At 39.6% G+C, this 22189-nt stretch overlaps 3 protein-coding genes across 9 annotated transcripts in view; all 3 read right to left on the reverse strand.

Annotated features, from left to right (window-relative positions):
- tnnt2a (troponin T type 2a (cardiac)) overlaps positions 1-882 on the reverse strand; it is a 10700-nt gene extending 9818 nt beyond the window's left edge. For 2 of the 3 annotated variants that reach the window (XR_006032983.1, XM_042098943.1), the window contains exons 1-2: positions 773-882; positions 486-552 (exon numbers count right to left, since the gene is read on the reverse strand). Coding sequence is in view for 2 of the 3 variants with exons in the window: in XM_042098943.1 (XP_041954877.1) it covers positions 486-517 (32 nt within the window). In the remaining variant the exon portion in view is untranslated. Of the gene's footprint in view, positions 1-485; positions 553-772 lie in introns of those variants that run through there. The other variant, XM_042098944.1, reaches the window with a different exon arrangement.
- A 792-nt stretch (positions 883-1674) lies between these two features.
- Positions 1675-12637, reverse strand: lad1 (ladinin). Of its 4 annotated transcripts, XR_006033007.1 has the most exons (16): positions 12481-12637; positions 11282-11419; positions 11047-11106; positions 9988-10351; positions 8725-8789; positions 8392-8539; positions 7999-8076; positions 6648-6691; positions 6230-6269; positions 6093-6136; positions 5725-5791; positions 4716-4844; positions 4307-4396; positions 2921-3045; positions 2808-2848; positions 1675-2556 (listed from the first exon to the last, which is right to left on the reverse strand). XR_006033007.1 is itself a non-coding variant. In XM_042099147.1 (15 exons), exons 1-14 carry the CDS (start codon positions 12516-12518, stop codon positions 2944-2946), a joined length of 1407 nt encoding a protein of 468 aa, XP_041955081.1. In that variant the 5' UTR covers positions 12519-12637; the 3' UTR covers positions 1675-2648; positions 2921-2943. The 4 variants fall into 4 exon arrangements, 3 of the variants coding, with proteins under 3 accessions (XP_041955081.1, XP_041955080.1, XP_041955082.1); XM_042099147.1 differs by lacking the exon at positions 2808-2848 and having other exon boundaries at positions 1675-2648; XM_042099146.1 differs by lacking the exon at positions 2808-2848 and having other exon boundaries at positions 12481-12636.
- A 1496-nt stretch (positions 12638-14133) lies between these two features.
- Positions 14134-21163, reverse strand: tnni1a (troponin I type 1a (skeletal, slow)). Of its 2 annotated transcripts, XM_042098313.1 has the most exons (9): positions 21076-21163; positions 19871-19902; positions 19748-19754; positions 19615-19656; positions 19317-19448; positions 18966-19055; positions 18424-18600; positions 16275-16395; positions 14134-14291 (listed from the first exon to the last, which is right to left on the reverse strand). In XM_042098313.1, exons 2-8 carry the CDS (start codon positions 19882-19884, stop codon positions 16291-16293), a joined length of 567 nt encoding a protein of 188 aa, XP_041954247.1. In that variant the 5' UTR covers positions 19885-19902; positions 21076-21163; the 3' UTR covers positions 14134-14291; positions 16275-16290. The 2 variants fall into 2 exon arrangements, with proteins under 2 accessions (XP_041954247.1, XP_041954248.1); XM_042098314.1 differs by lacking the exon at positions 19748-19754 and having other exon boundaries at positions 14145-14291; positions 19615-19658; positions 19866-19902; positions 21076-21160.
- Between the last annotated feature and the right edge of the window lie 1026 nt (positions 21164-22189).

Here is a 22189-nt window from a genome sequence, read left to right on the forward strand (position 1 = left end):
CATGACAACATAGTGTTGGCATTTTGACATGGTACTTTCTCTAGGTATCTTTATTATTGTGGGTAGGTGTGACTTGAGTACAGAGCCTGGGAGGTATTAGAGATTTTAATGTATATCGAGAGAATGTGTGCTCGTTTTACTAAATCATGCACACTTAATGCTAAATCATGCGCTTGTTTTACTATATTGTGATTTTTACAACAGATATAGACTGCAGTAGCTGTCTTTGGTTTCTCTTTGGTGATGCACTTTGTAGACAGTCCCTATGCTGTCCTTCTGACAGCCAACAGCACATAATATTGAGCCATTTACGCAGATCTGTGTACAGTGTAGTAGCCCAAACAAGCACACAATTTAGTCAAATGAGCATGTTTAGTAAAAAGAGCACATGTTTTGCTAAAACATTCCCTCAATATATATATATATATATTGAAAAAAACATGACACTTCCAGAGCTCCGAATGAATACAATTCATTACACTTACTCATATTCCTCAACTTCTTCGTTGTCTGACATTTTTTCTTTTTCCTCTGAACTCAAAGCAGGAGCAGCTGTTGAAATATCCAAGATTTGAGATTTTCTGAGGAGGTCCTAAAGACATTGCCATCTATCTTTCAAAATCTTTCAAAAAGTTGTAGTCGCTTCAACATCCCAGGTTATGAGGACCAAGCAGACTGCAGCCACTAAGATAACACATGTATGCCCTACTTCACCAGTTCTCCAGTTCAGAGAGGGTTGCGATGTTGTTTGAATAAAACTGTATGTACTTACCTTAGGGGAAAAGAGAGGAATGCAGAGACGGGCAGATGCTGAGCTGGTCAGGGAGTGGAACCCTTAAAGCCTGCTGGATTTTAAACTACAGAGGGTGCAGAGGAGGCTGGATGACAAAGGGTATTTATCTCACCATACCACCCCACCCCACCCCAGCCCAGTTAACCACTGTCACCACTACTCACACACACACACACACACAGACACACACAAAACATGCACACACAGACACTATTTATTTTTAACTCTATAGATAGTCCTCACACTCTCACTCTCCAATCCCAAAAAAGGCATGTTCCTCTGTTCTAGTGGGCAAATTTTAAATATGTTGCTTATTTGGTTTGTAAGATTGTCACAGATAACACCTTGTCTCTTCTATTCTCTCTGGATTCTGTAATTATGGTATTATTTTAAATATCTAAACGTAAAAATGCCTTATTCTTGGGGGCAGCCGTGGCCTACTGGTTAGCGCTTCGGATTTGTAACCGGAGGGTTGCCGGTTCGAACCCTGACCAGTAGGCAAGGCTGAAGTGCCCTTGAGCAAGGAACCTAACCCCTCACTGCTCACAGGGCTGTAGCAGGCAGCTCACTGCGCCGGGATTAGTGTGTGCTTCACCTCACTGTGTGTTAACTGTGTGCTGAGTGTGTTTCACTAATTCACGGATTGGGATAAATGCAGAGACCAAATTTTCCTCACAGGATCAAAAGAGTATATATACTAGTATATAGTATATATAACACCCCAATCTGTTGAGAAAACATTGAAACACTGACACAGACACTCAGACATTAACATGATTCAAAGTAGGCCTATTTAGCAAACAAACTTTTATATGAAACTTATATATAAACTTTATACTTGAAATATATATATATAAAGCCTTGGGAAACAAAACTCTGTATTTAAATTTTCGAAAATATAGTTTATTATTATTTACTAAACACCTCCATATAGAAAGTAAGAAAGTAAACATATAGCATTGTCACACTCATAAACAATATCTGAGAGTTGTCATTTGTGTTAATCAACAGGCCTCAGTGTGATCTGATGCTTCCTATCACACATACTGCACTGTAGTTGTTGTAATTAAATGATGAGAAGTCAGAGAGATAGCTTGTAATGTATGTAATGTATGTAATTTATGAGCATTAAGAGTGCAGGTTAGACATATGTTAGACTGCCATTAATTTTAAATATCTTATTGATAATTAATGAATCAGCAAAATCATCATTCTTCCTGTTCTTGTAAGAAAATGGCAAACTGTACATTTTAAAGAAAGCCTTGCATTCATTACACTACTGAAATTAATGTACATTGTTTTGTTTTCCAAAAAAAGTGTTTGCTAGTTTGCTAAAGTACAAACACTTCTGCTGAAGAAAAATGCATACACAGAAAGTGCATTAAAGACTGGGGGCAGTTTTCTTTGAAAAGATTACATTAACAGAGCCATTATCTGTATTTAACCAACAGAGTCCGAGTATGATATTTAGGATAAATCTCAGAATGCAATGGATATTTTAGTGTGCTTTGTAGTTTTTTTCAGTCTCTGACAAAAGTGTATCTTAAAACAAAGGAAATATATGAATGTATGCATGTATGTACCTCATCAACCCCATCATGTATGTAAGTGTGTACCACATCATGCAGTAATGGTGTACAAGCCATTTAAAAGTATTATTTTGGAGTAGAAGTGGACATGGTCAAAACTCCTCACTAAAATGTACAATCAGTAGTGCTGGTCCTCTGTAGTGGTCAGACTGTGTTCCTGTGAATCCTGGAGTCCTATGAGAGAAATACCCAACACATTTCACTTCCAGGCAACACAACTTCTCAAAGATTCCAAAGGATTTTTCTGTGCACTCACGCTGAAGCATCTGCAAAAGCAGATATATAGCTCCAGTTGAAAGGATTTATAGTGTCATGTTTATGTCATGATCATTATGCAGTCCAAAATACAATGTAAATATATTTTAGCACCCCATAATTACAAACAGTAGACCATAATTCAAACATGGTAAGCAACCTGTAATTACCTAGTAACAATACACACTTTCGCGGACATTCCTTTGCAAAGCTAGAGTAAGCAACATAGCATTAGGTTTTTTGTTTTTACTAAATAGACAGGAAAGTTGAATATGGCACTTACTGTCTAGGTGGTGGCATTTTCTCTTAATTTGAGCTCTTGCTGTGCGGTTCAGGAGACAATGGCCTTTCGTCCTTGCCCCGCTCAAAGAGAATCTTCTTGCTTAAGATGTCCACGTTCCTCAGGTCCTGGAGGGACAATTGCAACATCAGTAAAGCATTTTGGACATTTCTAGAACATTGGTTGGAATGGTTCATATCTACCTTTAGAAAAAACAATGATGTTACAAGCAATATGTACTTCTCTAAATTATACTCAGAAATATTAACGGTATATAGAGATAAAAAAAAGTCTTTAGTAACAAACAGGTGAATACTGTGTGAGAAACTAAAAATTTTCAATAATGAATCTCAATCAACCTACATAAGTACATTTCACTCAAATAGACATATGTTTGTAAAACTGGGATAGTAGGAACTACAATTTTGCATATATCTTATTACAAGATATACAGTTCTTCAGCTTCCTGTATCATACTGTACATAAGATCTGATCAATAATGGACTTTTGCAATGATTACATCCCGGATGTTCATGATTTTCAGTAATGCTTGGCTGACTTGTCACTCATGCCTCATTTAAAGGGGACTTCACATTGCACGCTAAGTTGCTCTTGGTTGAGGTAATGTCCCAAAGATTTATGTTGTGTTTGTGTTTCATAGTGCAGCACTGCCGTTTGCGCGTACAATGTGAACTCCGCCTTACCCTTCAGAGGACTTCCTTTAGAAAACAGAGTAACAGTGCCCTCTAGCTGGTCTATCAGGCATTTATTAATAAAGATAAAATCATATCATATTTCATATTATTACACGGCTCTTCACAATGCAAGTAGAACGTTCCATTGACTTGAATGGGATTTCCCAAAGTTTTAGCGGCCATTATTTTCGACTAGAGGACCTTTGAAAAGAATAATGACCGCTGTCAATGGCAACGGAGTTTGTGATTCTAATTCAGGTCTTTCATATCACTCTGCAACTACTGGAACTTCATTCAAAAGTGAAAAGCAGACGGTTGATCAGCTGTGTTCTAAAGAATGTTTGCGTGTTGTTGCAAACTATTTGTTTCTCAGCAAAAGCCACGATGAACAGTAACAAATAGGTTATAGCCTAGGCTATGTAGGCTAAATAGTCATATCGTGGGGAGTTTATTGTTTTGTTTTGGCAAGTAGCCGTGTAATAAGCGGGATAATGTATAGAACGCCGGTCATTATTGGGAAAATAAGTCCCTTCAGGCTCCGATGCGCGTTGGGGTTCGGTTCGCCCTGTCGGGACTTATTTTCCCAATAATGACCGGCGTTCTATACATTATCCCTTACTAAAACAATGCATATTAGGCCTTTAGTAGGCCTATTGTATACTAGTATAGCATAGTGACTAGCATAAATACTTACAGATGTGGTGGAAGTAGGGCTAGGCTTTGGTTGTTTCTGCAGCCAGCGATTAATCCGGTCAGAAATTCCAGATGAAAAGTTGCGAAAATCCTAAATGAGTGACAAAACCACAATGATTGTAAGTACTTGCCCAACAGATAATTTGAGCATTAGTAAAAAAAATGACTGTTTAGATCACTGACTGATCAGAGAGAGAGTCACACTAATGTATTGCCTTTGTATGGATACCAATACAGACAAACTGATATTTGCATAAACCATCGGTCAGAAAACAAACATATCAACAAACAGAAAACAAGATGGGTGTTGTATCTACGTTTCATCTATCAGTTTAGAATGTCGTCATTAACCAAACATGTTAAGTAAAAATGTATAGTTTGCTTGATACTCTTTGTTAAAGCTGTGCTACCTGTCTGCCCATTCCAGGCTCTTTCTGTCCCTTTGGCTGTTCACTCTCAAACAGATTCTTCTTTCTTAAGACTTCATCCATAAGAAACAGAGTCCTCTCTGGCTGATAGGGGGATTTACTTGTTTGTTTCTATAAAAGAGAGATCGATGAAAATCAATTATACAATGAACTGATTCAATGAATCAGTGTCACTTCAAATGCCAATATACATTTATATATAAAACACATTTAAAAACAACAGTTTACCACAGTACTTTACAATCAATAAAAGCAAAACCATAACATAACATAACATAACATAACATAACATAACATAACATAACATAACATAACATAACATCACATAACACAACATCACATAACATAACATAACATAACATAACTTATTACACGGCTCTTCACAAGGCAAGTAGAACGCTCCATTGGCTTGAATGGGATTTCCCAAAGTTCTACGGTAAAATATTTTCATCTAATTACCGCTGCAAACATATAATTACCGCTGTCAATGGCAACGGGTTTTGTGCTTCTGATACGTCTTGCATATCACTATGCAAGGACTGGAACTTCATTTAAAAGTGAAAGCAGACGGTTGATCAGCTGTGTTCTAATGAATGTTTGATTCAAGTTCAGCGTGTGTTGTTGCAAACTATTTGTTTCTCAGCAAATGCAACGATGAACGTAACAAATAGGTTAGGCTATGTAGGCTAAAGTCATGTCGTGGGGAGTATATTATTTCGTTTTGGCAAGTAGCCGTGTAATAAGCGGGATAATGTATAGAACGCCGGTCATTACTGGGAAAATAAGTCCCGACAGGGCGAACCGGACCCCGACGCGCAGCGGAGGGGTCTTGTTCCGCCCTGAAGGGACTTATTTTCCCAGTAATGACAGGCGTTCTATACATTATCCCTTACATAGCATAGCATAGCATAGCATAGCATCGCATCGCATCGCATCGCATCACATCACATCACATCACCGATAGAGAATCAGTATAAAAACGTAAACACACCTGTGAAGCCTGGGCAAGTCTCTCCATTTTTTCTTGGATTGAACGAGCTGATATTCTCTGTTTAGAGCTGAGCAATTAGCACCAAAAACAAACATTTATACATCAGAAAATCTGTTAGCAACAAAATTAAGGACACACATTTAACAGATGAAATACAAAAAGTGTGTGATGTAAGTACACAAGCAATGACCCCACTATAACTGATCATACACTTAAGTCCCCAGACACATTTATAATTATAAAACAATTGTTGTTCAATAAACAAAAAGCATTGCTGCATCTAGCATCAACCCTATTTAATGCTGCAGTCGTATTACACACATTACTTGTATATTTTTCTGTTATTTTTATTAAAAAGAAGAGCTTACTTTCTCTGAAACGGTGACTGTTGTTGCTCATCTTGATTCGGACTCTAAGAAAAAGAGTTATCTGTTAATGTACAGAACAAACCCAGCTTAAAACATGCAGCGATATGCCTCATGTTGAAAGAGAGAGCTCTCTCTACCTTGTTGGACTCAATTTTGCTTGTGACCCGAACACTTGCGCTGTTGAGGTAAATGAACATGACAGATAAGGCAAAATGTAGAGTTACTTCACATTTTATGGAGTCTCAAAACATTCAAGACTGCAACTTATTATACATACATTATATGCATAATAAGTTGCATATCAACTCATGAATTTCCCCTTGGGGATAAATAATATATCTATCAATCTATCTATCTATCATACAGTACATCAAATACACACATTTGATGCCCCCAGCATACTGTAGCAATTACATTAATTGAATATCACCTCGAGCAGTGCATTAATGTAAACTCTTTGTAACTCTGTAGGCTACTGTAGATACGCGTTCAATAATTATGTATTTCAAGTAGGCCTACAACCGATGTTATACATGTGAAAGTGAGTTACGTTACCTCCGTTGCAATGGCATGCTTTGCTCCTCTTGCTTCTTCAGCAACTGACATGAAACAAAAAGCAGATTCAGATGTACTGTATTGCCGAATGGAGAATAAACTCATTTAATGTTGCATTTGCGTGCTTACATAGGCAAATATGAACCACATGCCTTTGACGAGTGAGGCAATGCCATATACAGCTAAACAGAAGGATATTGATGTTTCAAGCATCAAACACAGATGATTTAAATGATATTTCTTGTTCACACATTGACCTAGGCAAATTCTTGATAATGAGATACGGCCTGCAGTCTCCACACCATTACAGAGGCTGTCTATACTTGGATACTGCAGTGCTGCTGTATAAACAGAATAGCACACTGAACAGAACCCAGTTGAGTCATGTTGTTGCTTTGACTGATACATAAAGCTGAAACATTAAATAACTCAAGTCAAAGCAATAACATGGCTTGACTAAGTTATTTTCTGTTGTTTTACAGTGTGACATACTAATAAGGTAACACTAAGCAAGAATGCAGTCTTCCATTCAACGTACTCAAATGGGACAAAACATTTACATTTATTCATTTACTGTAGCAGACACTTTTATCCAAAGCAACTTACGTATGTAAATTATATTACAAGGGCCATTGACTTAAGAACTTAAGTGCCTTGCTCAAGGGCACAGCGATGGAAGCTGGGAATTGAACCCACAACTTTTCTGGCTACTGCATGCTAGCCCAGCATCTTAACCACTAACCACTACGCCGGCACCCCCCCCCCCCACCACCACCACCACCACCACCACCGCCGCCTACCAAATTTGTCTACAACCATCAAAAAGGGCCATGCTACTACCCATGACAACAACATTACAGTTGGGTAATCCAAACTTTTCTCATCTGTAGTTCCCCGTTGGTCGAACGCGCTACCAATTCCTACCAGAACAGGGATGTCCCTCTCTATCTTCAAAAAACTCCTGAAGACCAAACTCTTCAGATAGTACCTCCTCTTCTAGCACTACCAACAACTACACATGCTAATTCTAGCACTTACCACCTGACTATGCCTCTTCTAGAACTATCACTTGATTCCATGTGAGTAGTACTTATTGCTGCACTAACATGTCCTTGTCGCACTATACATTGATTGTTTTCCTTTTTTGTAAGTCACTTTGGGTAAAAGCATCAGCTAAATTACTAAAAGTAAATGCTAACGTAAACATCACATTATGTTTAATCACAGGCATTCTGTGCACACATCGGCAAAATCAGAGACTCCATACTGCTTGCTGTAAGTCAGTGTGATATCAAAATAAGTTTGAAGCCATTATTTTAAGGTGTTGTGTTGCTTTAAGGGTGGCAATTACCCTGAAGGAGGTGGTTCTAGAACTTTGTCTTGTAAAGGCAGGTTTGGTTGTGGTCTCAATGCTGGCAGCTGTGCTATTCTGTCAGGAGACAAAGCACATTCCTTCATCATAATATTCACCTCACCACAGTCATTTGCTAACATGTGAACTATAGAATTCACCTCCAGGGGGTGCTATATCTTCAAGATTCAAGTGACAGAAGGTGAACTACAAAAGGCTTGAAGGGAGTGACAGTGACCTCACTAAACAGTTTAATGTTTGAATGCATATCAAACTTACTGGTGGTTATGCAATTACATTTCACAGGCCTTACAGTAGCCATTTCAATTACTTTACTTCAGTTTTAAACTCAGAGATTGTTGACTTTGAAACATCTGAATACATGATACTGACCTCGGCATCCCCATTTTGCGTGGGGCTTTGGGCGCCCCCAAAAGTGGGGCTGAATGGCCTCTGGGGTGCACTTCTGGGGCTGAGGGGAGAAACGAGCCTCTGTGGCGGTGACGCCACCGGGCTTTTGTCAAAGGAGATGGAGAAGGAGCTGTGCAGACACATAAAACAGGAGAAGTGAACAAATGAAATTGATCATTATGGGTGTGTTGGTGGACTCTGTACTGGACAAAGGTGGCTTCAAACAAAAGCTGATAAAGAATAGTAATATTAATGGGCAGAGCTTGGCACTATCAAACTGTGTCAACTGTGGAGGTACTGAGAAATACACATTACCTGACAAACTTCCTGGACGTCTTCGTTGGAGTTGACTGGTCTGAATTTGCATTTCTGTTTTCATTCTATTTAGAACAGAAATATAAAATAAAATAAATAAAAATGAAGAAATTCACCTAAAGACATTGAACTGTTTGAGAAATGCTTTTGTTTTCCATAACCCAAATAGTGCCTCCCATGCTTGCGGTGCATTCACATCATGGCCCCTGACTTTGTTCTCTCTGTTAATGGTGTAGATGATTAAACACAGAGACTCAGTGGGTGGTATAGCAGATAACTGCCTCTCTGAGGGAGGTGAGGTGTGGAGTGAAGAGTGGGAAGCTCACACACCTCATGTAATTTAACCTGACACACTAACCCTGCCTTGTCTGCACACCACAGGGCATGACGCAGATAACACAAGACAGAGTTGTCGAGTCACACAGGAACAACTCACGGCTTGATCTGTTTTTTAAACAATTCGATTACAAGGAGCCTGACATGATACACTGTATCACAGCTGAAGAACTTGGTCATTGTGCAACCATACGTCCTTAAAGGAACACAGTGGAATAATTTATATCTATGCCCTTTGGTGTCAATATTCAACACCATTTAGTGCTAAGATGGTACAGAGTCCTAAATTGACTAAAAGGGTCACAATCATACACGATTAACAATGTTACACAGTGCAATATCAAGTGTTCTGGGTGTGCACTGGCAATGTCAGAGACTTCAATCTCCATATTATAACTCAGAGTAGCATCAGAATGAGTCTGAAACTGTGATGTGTTCCTTTACATTTAAAACATTATCATCTAGGTAAACTACACCCATAAGTTGCTATACAAAGCAGTTGTGGTTATGCAGATGCATTATGCAATGTGTTATGTACTTTCCCACTGATACATTTGATAGTGTAAACAAGGTCAAAACAACATAGATTCTGAGAAGCTTACACAACCCATATGACTGCTTAATGCTCACAGAAGCAGCATCTACCCCCAGATGCTTCTGACAAGAAGACCAAAGCACTTTCCAGATCAGAAGCCAAATCGTGCACTGTTAGAAAACATCTACTGTAGCTTCCTAACTGATGAAACATGTTTACAATTAGATTGCAAGGAGCCTGACATGTTTACAAATGTGTGCAGACGTACAACTCCCTCACCTGATGAAATATTTTTACAAATGTGTACAGACGTACAACTCCCTCACCTCACCTGATGAAATATATTTACAAATGTGTTTACAAATGTATGACCAGACGTACGCCTCCCTCACCTGAGCCTCCCCAGTGGAGTGGCTGGATTGGCTCCTGCTGTGGGAGCTGCTGGTGCTGGCAGGACTAGCGGGGCTTTTGGGGCTTGTGGGGCTGGTAGGTCTGTCCCGGTCCAGCAGGATGCGGAGGGGGTTGATCAGGGCCTCCGTCAGGTCCACGTCCCCCAGCAGCTCGACCCTGGGCTGGGCCTCTGGACCGCCCTCCTCTGGCCCCTCTTCCTCCTCCTGCTTCTGCCGCCGCAGCGTCTCCACGTGCCGGGCCCTCCGCCGCTCGTCGCGCAGGCGTAGCATCTCCACAAAGTCCTCCTGCATGGCACTTTCATCCTTGTCTCCTTGGTCAGAAGGCTCCGGCTGGGCACTGCTCGCACTGATGGGCATTAAGTAATACATCACAAATTAGTCATTGTTTATTGCTATTTGTGGTTTGGCTGCAATGTATCTAAATAGTCATGCTAATAAAGCATCAATGAATGTGACATTCTTTAACTTTGACCAAAAATGTTAGCCAGCTAGCTCAGCTGGCAAGTTGCGACACCTGGTGCACTATTACATTAAATATCAATTCCCCAGAGATGTACGAGATTTCTGGGGCCCCTGCTGATAGAGCCCCTGAACTATAGGAATATGCCTTCACAGCAACACACTATAGCATTTGCCTATAATAGATATACATCTTGTGTGCATGAGTAGGGCTGCAACTAACGATTATTTTCAATTAATCTGTTGATTATTTTCTTGATTAATCAATTAGTTATTGGATTGATAAAATATCATCAATGTTCCAAAAGCCCATCCCAAATGCCTTGTTTTGTCCATTTAGTTTACTGTAAAAGAGGTTTAAGTAAAGAAGCTGTTATCAAAGATTTTATGGTGTTTTCTTTTAGAAATGACACACAATGATTAACTCATAACCAAAATAGTTGCCAATTAATTTAATAGTTGAAAACTAATCGAATAATCAATTAATTGTTGCAGCCCTAATAAGGAGTGTCCCTTTTCCTTTATATGTTTACAAAATTGTGATGAATATGCATTGTTCTCAAACAGACAAACACATCTCACTGTTTGCTTGTGTTGAAGTGGCCCTGCTTCCTGGTACCAAGAAGCTCTGAGACATCCATTCTATAGGGTCAGAGAGCCCAACAGCAATTCATACGATTTCAGTAAATACATCCTTTACATTTCCCAAAGTTAGTCTCCATAGTCCCAAAGTGTCTCAATGTGATCAAGCAATAGTTAATGTGATTGCACAACAATACGAAGCTGCACTAGTCTGCATGCATGGATGTTTTCTGACCTCCTGGAGCCTTGGCTCTTCTCACTAGCAAGGCCCTCCTCTTCATCAGGGTCTGCACTGACGCTGGGATCTCGCGTCTTCCTCCGGCGCTCCCGTTCCAGCTCCTCCTCGTCCTCCATAGTCCACTGCCGAGCCAGACTAAGAGCCCAGCAAAGGTGGAAAAAATAACATGTGTGAGTTGATTTGGTGTACCTGTAGTAAGTTGAAGTAAGCAGTCCCTTCCACTGCTGCATTGTTGCATTGGCTTTGTTGTTGGAGCTCACTGTGCCAACACAGATGTGTCCTTCCTTAATGAAGTGTCACTTTGATTTGTTTGATTCACTGATGTACAAATTGTACAACATGTACAATGATGAAATGCATTTATTTCAGACACCACATACCGCCATACTATTTACTTAAAAATCACATAAAACACACCATCTCCCAAATGCCCATATAACTCTGAGTATCCTGCATCTATAGGCTACTTTGTCACTCTAACAACTGTTATTGTTGCAGACAACCAGCAGTTAAGTTCCTCTGGCGGAACTGCACTCAATGTTTTGCTCCTCTGGAACTGAAGGGTTAGTCTAGCGTGAAAAACAGTGGCATAGCATAATGTTCCACTAAATGACATCATTGCACAAAGTGCTACACCTGTCAGAGAAACGCAAGTTCAGCTCTCTGTGCGTGGGTGTGCTTTCATACTCACAAGTGGTCTAACCGTATGGGCAATTAACTCTAGCTTTTCACAACACAATGACATGATTGTGTTCCTTTACGAAACTGAATCTGTTAAATCTGACTAAGCCAGGCTGACTAAAATAGCACGAACGTGACATGCTCTTTAATTACGCAAGTTATTCGTTAATTCAGATTAAGTCAGTATTTTAATCATTAATTCATAGACAATTAATGTGTTATCTGTGGCTGTGAGTGGATTAGATTTCTAATACTACTTCTATACCCAGAAGTAGGGCAACAAAACGAAAGCTGCATTTGGCAGTCCGACGTCCACAGGTAGCCTAATAGGCTAGGTGTTTCACGTTATTTTAAAACAGAAAACCATCACTGGAGTATTTCCAGAATTGCTGCATTATAACTATGTACACAATCTTATCAAAATACAAGCATAGCTCCTTGTTGTGAGTTAAGTCTCCTGCCAATAAAATACCTGGGCTACAATAAAGATGGTAAAAAAGAGCAAAACAACCTACCTAGACAGTGCAGACCAATTCTTCCGACTGACAGACATATTTCCTCTTTTTTTATCCAAAACTTTAGTATTTGGAATCTCTCATATGCAGGAGTGTCTCAAACAAGTCCTGTCAGTAGTCGACGAAAGACAACACTGCACATCTACCTTTACCCCGCAGCTTTGGGCAGGTCACATGACCGAACGGCGCTATTGTAAAAGCAGTTAATGTCATAGAATGCAAAATCATTTTATGACTTGGGCAATCAGACGGCATTTTCCTTTATTGGCCTGAATGGTTTCCCCTTAAGTTGTTCGAGGTTATGTGGACTAGCAGTATTTTTTTCCCAAAACAAAAACAGCCACAAATAATTCATTTGTGAAGAATGACAAGAATCGGGCTTTATGCAGATGTGATTTCATGAAAATTAGATCAGAAAATCAGAAAAAGAGCCAAATGAGAAACACTAAGAAAACGTGCCCATGAATTCATAGGAAAGAAAAAAATAATAAACTTAAGGTCATAGGTTCAGAATCTATAGTGTCAAGCAGCCAGTGACTCAGTCATGTTTACTTTTCATCTCAGAACCACACCTTTATTATAAGTGTCTATTGTACTTTGACCGGGTCAATGTGTTCATGTATGGGACATCTCTGAAGGGGATTTCAAAAGAGCGAAGAAGCACAATAGCTGCACTTACAACTTGACTACAAAAAGCCCACACACAATGTGCTGATTTCTATTATGATAATAGCACAAATCCTAATTACACTTGGATCATAATAGGACAATGATGCTGTCATCAGAGATATCCTCAGCAATGAACAAAGAATGTGGATGTGCTTCATTCATTTATTCATTCATTCATTCATCCATTCATTCATTCATTCATTTATTCATTCATTTACTCACTCACTGACTCATTCACTCATCTTCATAATTGTGACTAATCCATAACTGTGAATGTTAGAATCTAATACATTATGACAACACATGCAGTTATACAGTAGGCCTAGCTGTTCTGTTTGACCATGCTCTTCATGGCTTCTGAATTCCATATTTTACGGCATACTCTGACAATTTCTTGTCTCTTTCTCTGTCATGCCAGCCATGATGCTTTCAAGCCTCATATATGGGGCTGAAATTAAAAGCTCAAATTTGCATTGTCCAAATGTTGCTTCCATTACTAGCAGGCCCTATGCTGAGATATGGCCAAAGCAAATAGACATGACGGAAGTCACAGCTTCATTGAAAACTGGCATTGTGTGTCTTATCACAATTTGCCATCGTTACCTCCTTGGTAGTCAGCTGTTGTACAGGGGGTTTTGCATGTAAATGGATAAGGCAGTGAAGTCATGAAGTTTTAGCAGAGCGGTTTAAAATGTCCATGCAAAACAGGTTTGCCTTCTACCTAACACCTTTCCTATTTGCACAAGAGACTGCCTCTAAAAAGAGGCTTGTGCTGGTTTCTACCATTCCCTTTTATAGATACTGTTCTAGGTTTAGGAAGCCACTGTTCCACCCAGTCACTGTGCTTTTGATATCCTGAAGTTACCATTGTATTATTCAGAGCATTCCCCCTGTTTGATGTGTTGTGATTCTTAGCTTTACACATAAACAAATGAATCACCAACTAGCCAATATAGAAAAAGAGGTCAAGTTTTGTTTATATGAGTATAATTATATCAAGTTTGGATCATATTCACAGACACATGACACTCTGAAATAGCTTGATTGCTGTGGCAGATAAGAAAAAGGTCCACTGTGAGTTCCAGAAAAGAAGCTGGATGGACGCTTATCAGTTCTTCTGGCACCAATGGAAATCCTGTGACCTACAAAAGACCAATGGGAGACATATGAAAATCAAAGCAACCTTATATGTAAAGACTCTCATCCAAAGCAACCTATAAGTAGCTAAGGCATAAATCATGATGTGTGCTAAATCAAATCCCTAAAGTTAGGGCAGCCAACTGTTTTGTCTTGTTCTGATACCTCATAAAATAGATTCTTAAAATGCAGGCTGTGATGCTTACTGGTTTCATGTAATGGTTTCACAGCAAATGGCATGTGTAGATATGCCCCAATATACAACCCCAAATCAGAAAAAGTTGGGACGTTGTGTAAAATGCAAATAAAAACAGAATGTGATAAACCCATATTTAGCAGCAAAAATGACATAGACAACATATCAAATGTTGAAAATTAAAAATTATTCAACTATCATGGAAAATATATGTTCATTTTGATACCAGCAGCATATTTTTAAAAAAAGTTGGGACAGGGAATGTTTACCACTGTGCTGCTTCACCTCTTCATTTAACACAACTCTGTAAATTATTAAGAACTGAGGAGACTAGTTGCTAGAGTTTTCAGAATTAAATGTTGTCCCATTCCTGCCCGATATACTCTAGGATTTTAGTTGCTCAACAGGATGGGGTATACTTAATCAGGTTTTTCATGATGCACAATATTTGACAGGTCTGGACTGCAGACTGGCCATTTTATCACCTGGACTCTTCCTCTATGGAGAAATACTGTTTAAATATGTGTAGAATATATTTTGGCATTGTTTCCCTGAAATATTCTAGGTCTTTTCAGGAAAAGACATGGCCTGGATGGCAGCATATGTTGCTCAAAACCTGTATACATCATTCAGATGTTGATTGTGCCTTGCCAGATGTGCAAGATGCCCATCCTGTAGGCACTAGTGCACCTCCACACAGCCATAGATGTTGGGTTTCGAACTGAGCACTAAAACAAGTTGGATAGGTTGGATACTTGGATAGGCCCTCTCCTTTTTAGCCTAGATGAGTCCATGATTTCTAAAAATAATGGCAAATTTTGATTGGTCTAATCACAGGACCTTTTTCCACCTTACCTCAGTCCATTTTAAACGAGCTCAAGCCCATATGACAGTAGTATTTCTGTATCATACAATTGTGGCCGTTGTATGGTAAAGTTTACACTACCATTTTTTAATTGAGTATCCAACTGCTCATGGACAATGGTAATCAGGTTTTCCTGAGCTCATACAATGATTTTCTTTACAGAAACAGGTCTGGTTTTGATGCAGTGCCATCTGAGGTCCAAAAAACCAAAGCCATCCAATATTGTTTTTCAGCTCTATCCCTTGTTTACAAATATTTCTTTGGATTCTCTGAATATCATAATGACATTATGGACTGTAGATGATTAACTCCCCAAATACTTCACAATTTCATGTTAAGAAGCATAAAATAACATTGTGTCATCATTTGTCCACATAGGTTTACACAGAGTGATGAATACCCCTACATCTTTATTTCTAAGAGACCCTGCCTCTCTGGGATGCTCCTTTTCATACTCAATCATGTTGCCAGTTACCTTAATTAGTTGTGAAACATTCCTCCTTTTGCATCTTAATCATTACACAACTTTTCCAACATTTTGTTACCCCCGTCCCAACTTTTTTTGAAACATGTTGCTGGTGGGCAATTCCACGCAAAACTGTCACATCCATAATGCCAATCCGAAATGGATGTGACAGGTTTGCGCGGAACTGCCCTGGTATTAAATTCAAAATGAATATTCCATGAAATAGTCAAATTTGCGATTTTCAACATTTGATATGTTGTCTGTGTCCTTTTTACAACAAAATATGAGTTTACGATATTTGCAGATTATCACATTCTGTTTTTATTCACATTTTACAATTTGAATTACAATACACATTTCACAACGCCCCAACTTTTTCTGATTTGGGGTTGTAAACAGTGTAATTATGTGATTATGAACCCTGATTATCTAGTGACTCTCTCTAACCACTCTCTCCTTACTTCAGGTGCAGCAGCCTCACTGGGTTGGACTCTTGGCCGCATCAAACATCTTCTTCCTGCCCTCCATGCCGGACATAGCCTCCACGTTCTTCCTCCAGTCACTATCCTCCACTGGCCTTTTCTGCACAAGGAAGAAAGAGAGAAGAAATTATTAATTTAGGGGGAACGGTCCAGGGCCTATACTGGCTGGTAGAAATATTGGGTGGGCAACAAAGCAAAGCGGTCAGATTGGATCAAAGTGGACATTAACACAAACAGCAGGTTGAGATGAGGCTTTAGGGCTAAGTGTTCCAGAGCTTGATACAGTAACAGTGAGAATGAACTTACAGAAGGTTTCAAAGTACAGAGTGTGCTTATAAAGCTTATCAGCAATTTAAAGCTCGATATGCATCACAATAGTGATAGATAGAAGATATTGAACAGTCTTATTGCAGTGCAAATAAAGGATTTTCTGAAACGTTCTGTTCTGCAGCTCAGCGAGCGTAGCCTCCTAAAATCCACTTCCATCTTCTTGGTTTTAGCAGTGTTGAGGTGAAGACAGCGCTTACTGCATCAGTCCCTAAAATCCTCCACCAGGTCCCTGTACTCCTTCTCCTGTCCACCCCTAACACAGGCCACAATAGCTGTGTCGTCAGAATATTTCTGTATGTGGCAGGACTCTGAGTTGTATTTAAAGTCTGCTGTATATAGAGTGAACAGGAAAGGGGCCAAAACAGTCCCCTGTGGAGCACCAGTGCTGCTACTGACCATCCCAGAGACACAGCTATTAAGCCTGACGTACTGTGGCCGCTCGGTCAGGTAGTTTGTAATCCAGGTTGTCAGGGAGCAATCCACTCCCATCCCTTCTAATTTGTCTCGCAGTATGAGGGGCTGTATTGTGTTAAAAGCACTTGAAAAGTCGGCTTAGGCCCGGTGGAGCATGTAAAGAACTGCGTCCTCCACTCAATGTGCTGCTGATAGGCAGGGGTCAAGCGCATCAGTGACCTCTGACCTTAGGAACCGAAGGACCAGACACTCTAGAGTCTTCATAATATGTGGACACAGGTCGGTAGTCATTTAACTCAGCCGGGCGCCCCACTTTGGGGACCGGAACGAGACAAGATGTTTTCCACTGCAAGACATCAGTAAACAGCCTAATTATGTGGACTTTTGTTGGATTCTAGGCCTTGATGCTATATTTTATTGCATTCAACTTACACTACACAAAACTATGCAGAAATCTATATTTCAAATAAAACTTAGTTAGCAGTTAGCAGTTATTTACAACTGCTTAAACACAATTTCACAATACAGCCATGGTGGCAGCAACAAAGGGGGGATTTTCATTCATGTCATTGTTTGTTTTATTTTGTCTGGCTGTCGGCAAATAGACATAAAAAAAGATTACCCAGATAACTCCACACCAGTTGGACAGGTCTGTAACAACAACTGGATCCAAAAACTGGCTCAAACTCAGAGACAGAAAGAAACTGAGAATGTCAGATGTCAAGATGAAAAATAGTGGCAAATGTAGAAGCACATCTCCACAACCACCATGCTGTTTTTGTCACAGCAGCCTGACCTTCTTTGCACTCCCCGCACCCTACATTATGCTCCACATAATCGCCTAGCAGGGACGAAAACTCCTCAGGAACAAGTCTCTTTGTGTGCCGCGCCCATGCTGTATTTCAAGCCATCTGTCTCCTGGTGTCCAAACAATCTGAGAGTGATGTCATTAGTGTCTCCGAGGAGTGCTAAGCTCTGGGCGATGCTCAGTGGAGTCCAGGCCCAAGATTGGGTGGCAGTGGACGATGTCAAATGCAACACCAGAGGGATTGTATTACAGGTGTGTTATAAGAATCTGTAGCCTATCTGAGGAGATTTACAATGATCTTTTCTGTTGTCGACTGTTCACCCAGAAGGCATGAGGGCAGTGATTAAAGTGAAAGAAACGTATCAACCACCAACTCTTTATCATATTTAAGACCACACTCACATACAGCACCCTGCTCACTGGTTTTACAGGATATTATTCCGAACACACACACACAGGCATGCACAAGGTCACACACACACACACACACACACACACACACACACACACACACACACACACACACACACACACACACACACACACACACACACACACACACACACACACACATACCTCCTTTGAGTCCTCCTTTTTGACGGACTTCAGGTTAGCGCGGAGATCCATGGACACTTTGTGTTTGGATCCGAGCAGGGAGCGAAGAATGGCGTCTGCAGACACCCTCACCCTCCTGAGCGGGGGCCTCTTGAACTTCCCCCTCAGGTCAAGCACCTTGATGTTAAGATCCTTGATCTATTCAGTGGTTAGCATTCAGAAGAAAATGTGTCTGAAGATTATGAATATAAGTCTATATCATAACTAGCACACAGCATAAAGTAGCCATTTACGGCCATGCTTTTGTACAACATATATTGAGTCAGCTGTATTATAACTTCCATGCAGTGCAGTGCCACTGTGACAAACTGTACAACTACATACATTACCACAACACTTTATTAGCTCTGTATATTTACAGTATACAATTCAATAGTTTTTGCTCATAAAATATTAAGATGGCAATTAAGATGGCAGGTAAAGAAAGGACATACATTCTGTGACAGGATGCCTATATTCTAACTTTATTGACAGCACAGGCAGGATGATATGAGTTGTGGTACCTCACGAGTATGGAGATTGACTTTAGCCTCAATGTCATAACGTTCTTCATCCACAACAATAATCTTTGAATGGAGCTCCTCACAGAGTTTCTGAGAAAGCAATGGAAACCAATGACTACCTTAGACCTACTGCTAGTTACACCCAAACTAGATAGACTTTATACAGTAGACTGGGCTTAACAAAACTGGAAGCTTTCAATTTGTGCACTGGAGAAAAATCTACCCAGTATTGACAAAACAATCAATCAATGTAACTGAAAATAGGCTTTTGTTTATGATATTTGCCTATGCACCCTATTGGCTGATACTTATGTGTGAATAGCGTGGCGGGGCTATGGTTTGAGCAACTACCTGCAGGTCAGCAAATGATATGCCACTGGTTTTGAGAGGGGGAACCCTCTCAGCCAAATATCTCTGCTTCTCTTCCTCCTTATCCAGAATCTCCTGCTCAAGTTCCTCCTTTGCTTTTGCCACCAGCAAACTCTGCAGAGTACACACACACACACACACACACACGCACACACACACAACATAGCCATAATACTGCAGCTATTCTTTTCACATTTTTTAACTCTTCTCACTGAGTCAGTCTGGACTTGACTGCCCTCTAGTGCCTGTAACTGGTTATGGAAGCATGTGCTTTACATACCTTGAGCATCAGCTTCCGTGAAGCTGAGATCTTTGGCTTCCTCTGGAGAAAAGAGATGTATATTTGTCTCAATAAAAATACATATTTTATGATATTAATATTGTCTCCAAATATCAAAATATTGCTGACTTACCTCTTGTCTGTAAAGAGAAAAATAGACACACACTTAATCAGGTTTGGATAACACTACAGTTCTCAAATAGAAAAGCAAAATGTATAAAAGATATACAGCTTATGTATGAGAATTTCTACTTACGGTTGCTCTGGCATGTTGAACTGTGTGGATTACTGAAAGATAACAATAAACATCATCACTGTCAGCACCAAACAGGTGCTATGCACTCCACATGAGGACAACCAAATAATCAAGCATGTGGAAGGTATGTCATCTTTTTCTTTGTCATAATTGTTTCAAGATGTGTAATGAACAGTTCTAGTCAAGAAAAAGAGAGATATGAGATGATATTAGATATTTGTTGTTACCAAACTCATCTTCTGAGAAGATATGAGTCTGAATTTGCAATTGAGTCAAGAAATATCCTGAGTAAAGACTGTATAGCCTAATTAGAACACACTCAAATAAATGTTTTGTAGGACAGTCTTTCGTTGTGAAATATTCACTTCAGTTATGCAGAGCTCATTATCCTCCACCAATTGTTGTTGCATCCTGGAATGATCGAGCCCCCCGTCCCTAAAAAAGAAAGCCATCCCAACTGACCCAAAGACATGTGGGAGTTTAAAGGCTTTCCTGGGACTTTGAACAATTCCAGAGAGATTGCCATCACCTGCTTGGTGCCACGGATTATCTCCCACTCTGGAATCTGGAGTGGTCTAACACCAGAAATAGATGCCCAGCCTGTCCTGGACAGATACACTGATGAACAATGGACAGGGCTGGCGCAGGGTTTGATTCTAGAGCCACAAATGTCAGCATCACTCTCTAGAGATGTGGTTAACTCTCTGAACCCCCTCTCTACTGTGGTACTGGCAGTGGACAGGTACGTATAGGGTAGTGTTACAGGACAACCAAACCCTCTCAGACACAATTCCATTCATTATAATCTCAATGCTGCATTTGAACATACAAAGATTAATGCATGACATGCCGTAACTAGATAAAACATAATCTGTACTGTAAATGAATAGAGCAAACGTATCATAGCAAATAAAGGCTAAACTTCAAATTCAATTCAAAGTTTTGGTTTGTCCTAAAACAAGAAGAATGTTTCTAATTATTTGTCAAGATATTCACACATCTTAAAAAAGTGAATTGTGTGGTTTATTTGCCCTGAAAAGTCTCAATCCATCCAAATTACATTAAATATACCGGTAACCAGGTAATGTGTAACTCAGTACAGTAACAATTCAGCTGCATTCGATCTCCCATCAGATGGCCTACTGGAAAGCGGGTATTACATTTAAAATAAAATAAAAAAAATACATTAGACAATAAAATCCTACCTTTCTGTGGAGAGGAATGCTGGTCAGGGGTGTCTTCAGAAGAGCAAAATAGAGGGGAATGACTGTGTCCCACTATTTAACCATTGGCTCCCTTTGTCTTTCTGATCTGCCAGTGGAGGGTATTTTTAGAAAACTCACTTACTTACTCTCACTCACCCTTACTCTCTCTCCATCTCTCTCTCTCTCTCTCTCTCACACACACACACACACACAAACACACACACACGGGGGGCAGAAGACAGGGCTGGGGGATTGGTGAGGGGGGGGGGGGGCACAGAAACTTTTTCTGGCATCCCAAAATCCCTAGAGGGATAAGTTCAGAACAGTTGAAGTCATCATAGTGGAAGATATATCACATTGTTTTCTTCTATCTTAGTGACAGGGACTTATATAATTATATAATAATAGTGCCCATCGTATTTTGATTGTCTTCAAGCATTTTCGTCTCCATCAAAGCATAAGCAGAGAAATAGCGTTATTTATCTGATTCCACCTTTATTTTTGACTTTTTATTATTTGTTAATTTGTTTGTTGTGTGTCTTGTATGCCTTGGTGTCATGGGTACGCTGGCGATTATATCGCTCCGTCTGGCATCTTTAGTCTTTGATTGTATTCACTTAACCCCTCCCCCGAATTATTTGTTAATTTGTTTGTGTACAGTTTATTGAGACCATGTTGCATGGTGATTCTGCACTTTAAACAATAAATTGATTGATTGATTGATTGATTGATTGACATTATTACAAGTTCATTATCGAGCATCATCAAGCAACAGTCTACATATACATTACACCATCACAAAAAGAAAACTTGTATAAATGTCTAAATAAGGAAGCCAAGACAAAGAGAGAGAGAGAGTTTGTCTTGGATTCCCTGTTTAGACACATATAATATAAAAATCAGAATTTGATATATCACATAACACAAAAATGTATACAAAAATAGATTAAAAGAAGAGTAAAACAGACAGTTATGTTAATATGACAAATAAATTAGTAAAACTACTTATTTGTGGAGTTTAACAGAAGTCTGTGCTATTATTGGGTATATTACAATGGGTATTTTTGATGAGACCAACTGCTGTTGGGAAAATAATGTTTTTGTGGTGCAAGGT

The sequence above is a fragment of the Alosa sapidissima genome, chromosome 7, assembly GCF_018492685.1.
Source record: "Alosa sapidissima isolate fAloSap1 chromosome 7, fAloSap1.pri, whole genome shotgun sequence".
In the NCBI taxonomy this organism is placed as follows: Eukaryota; Metazoa; Chordata; class Actinopteri; order Clupeiformes; family Clupeidae; genus Alosa; species Alosa sapidissima.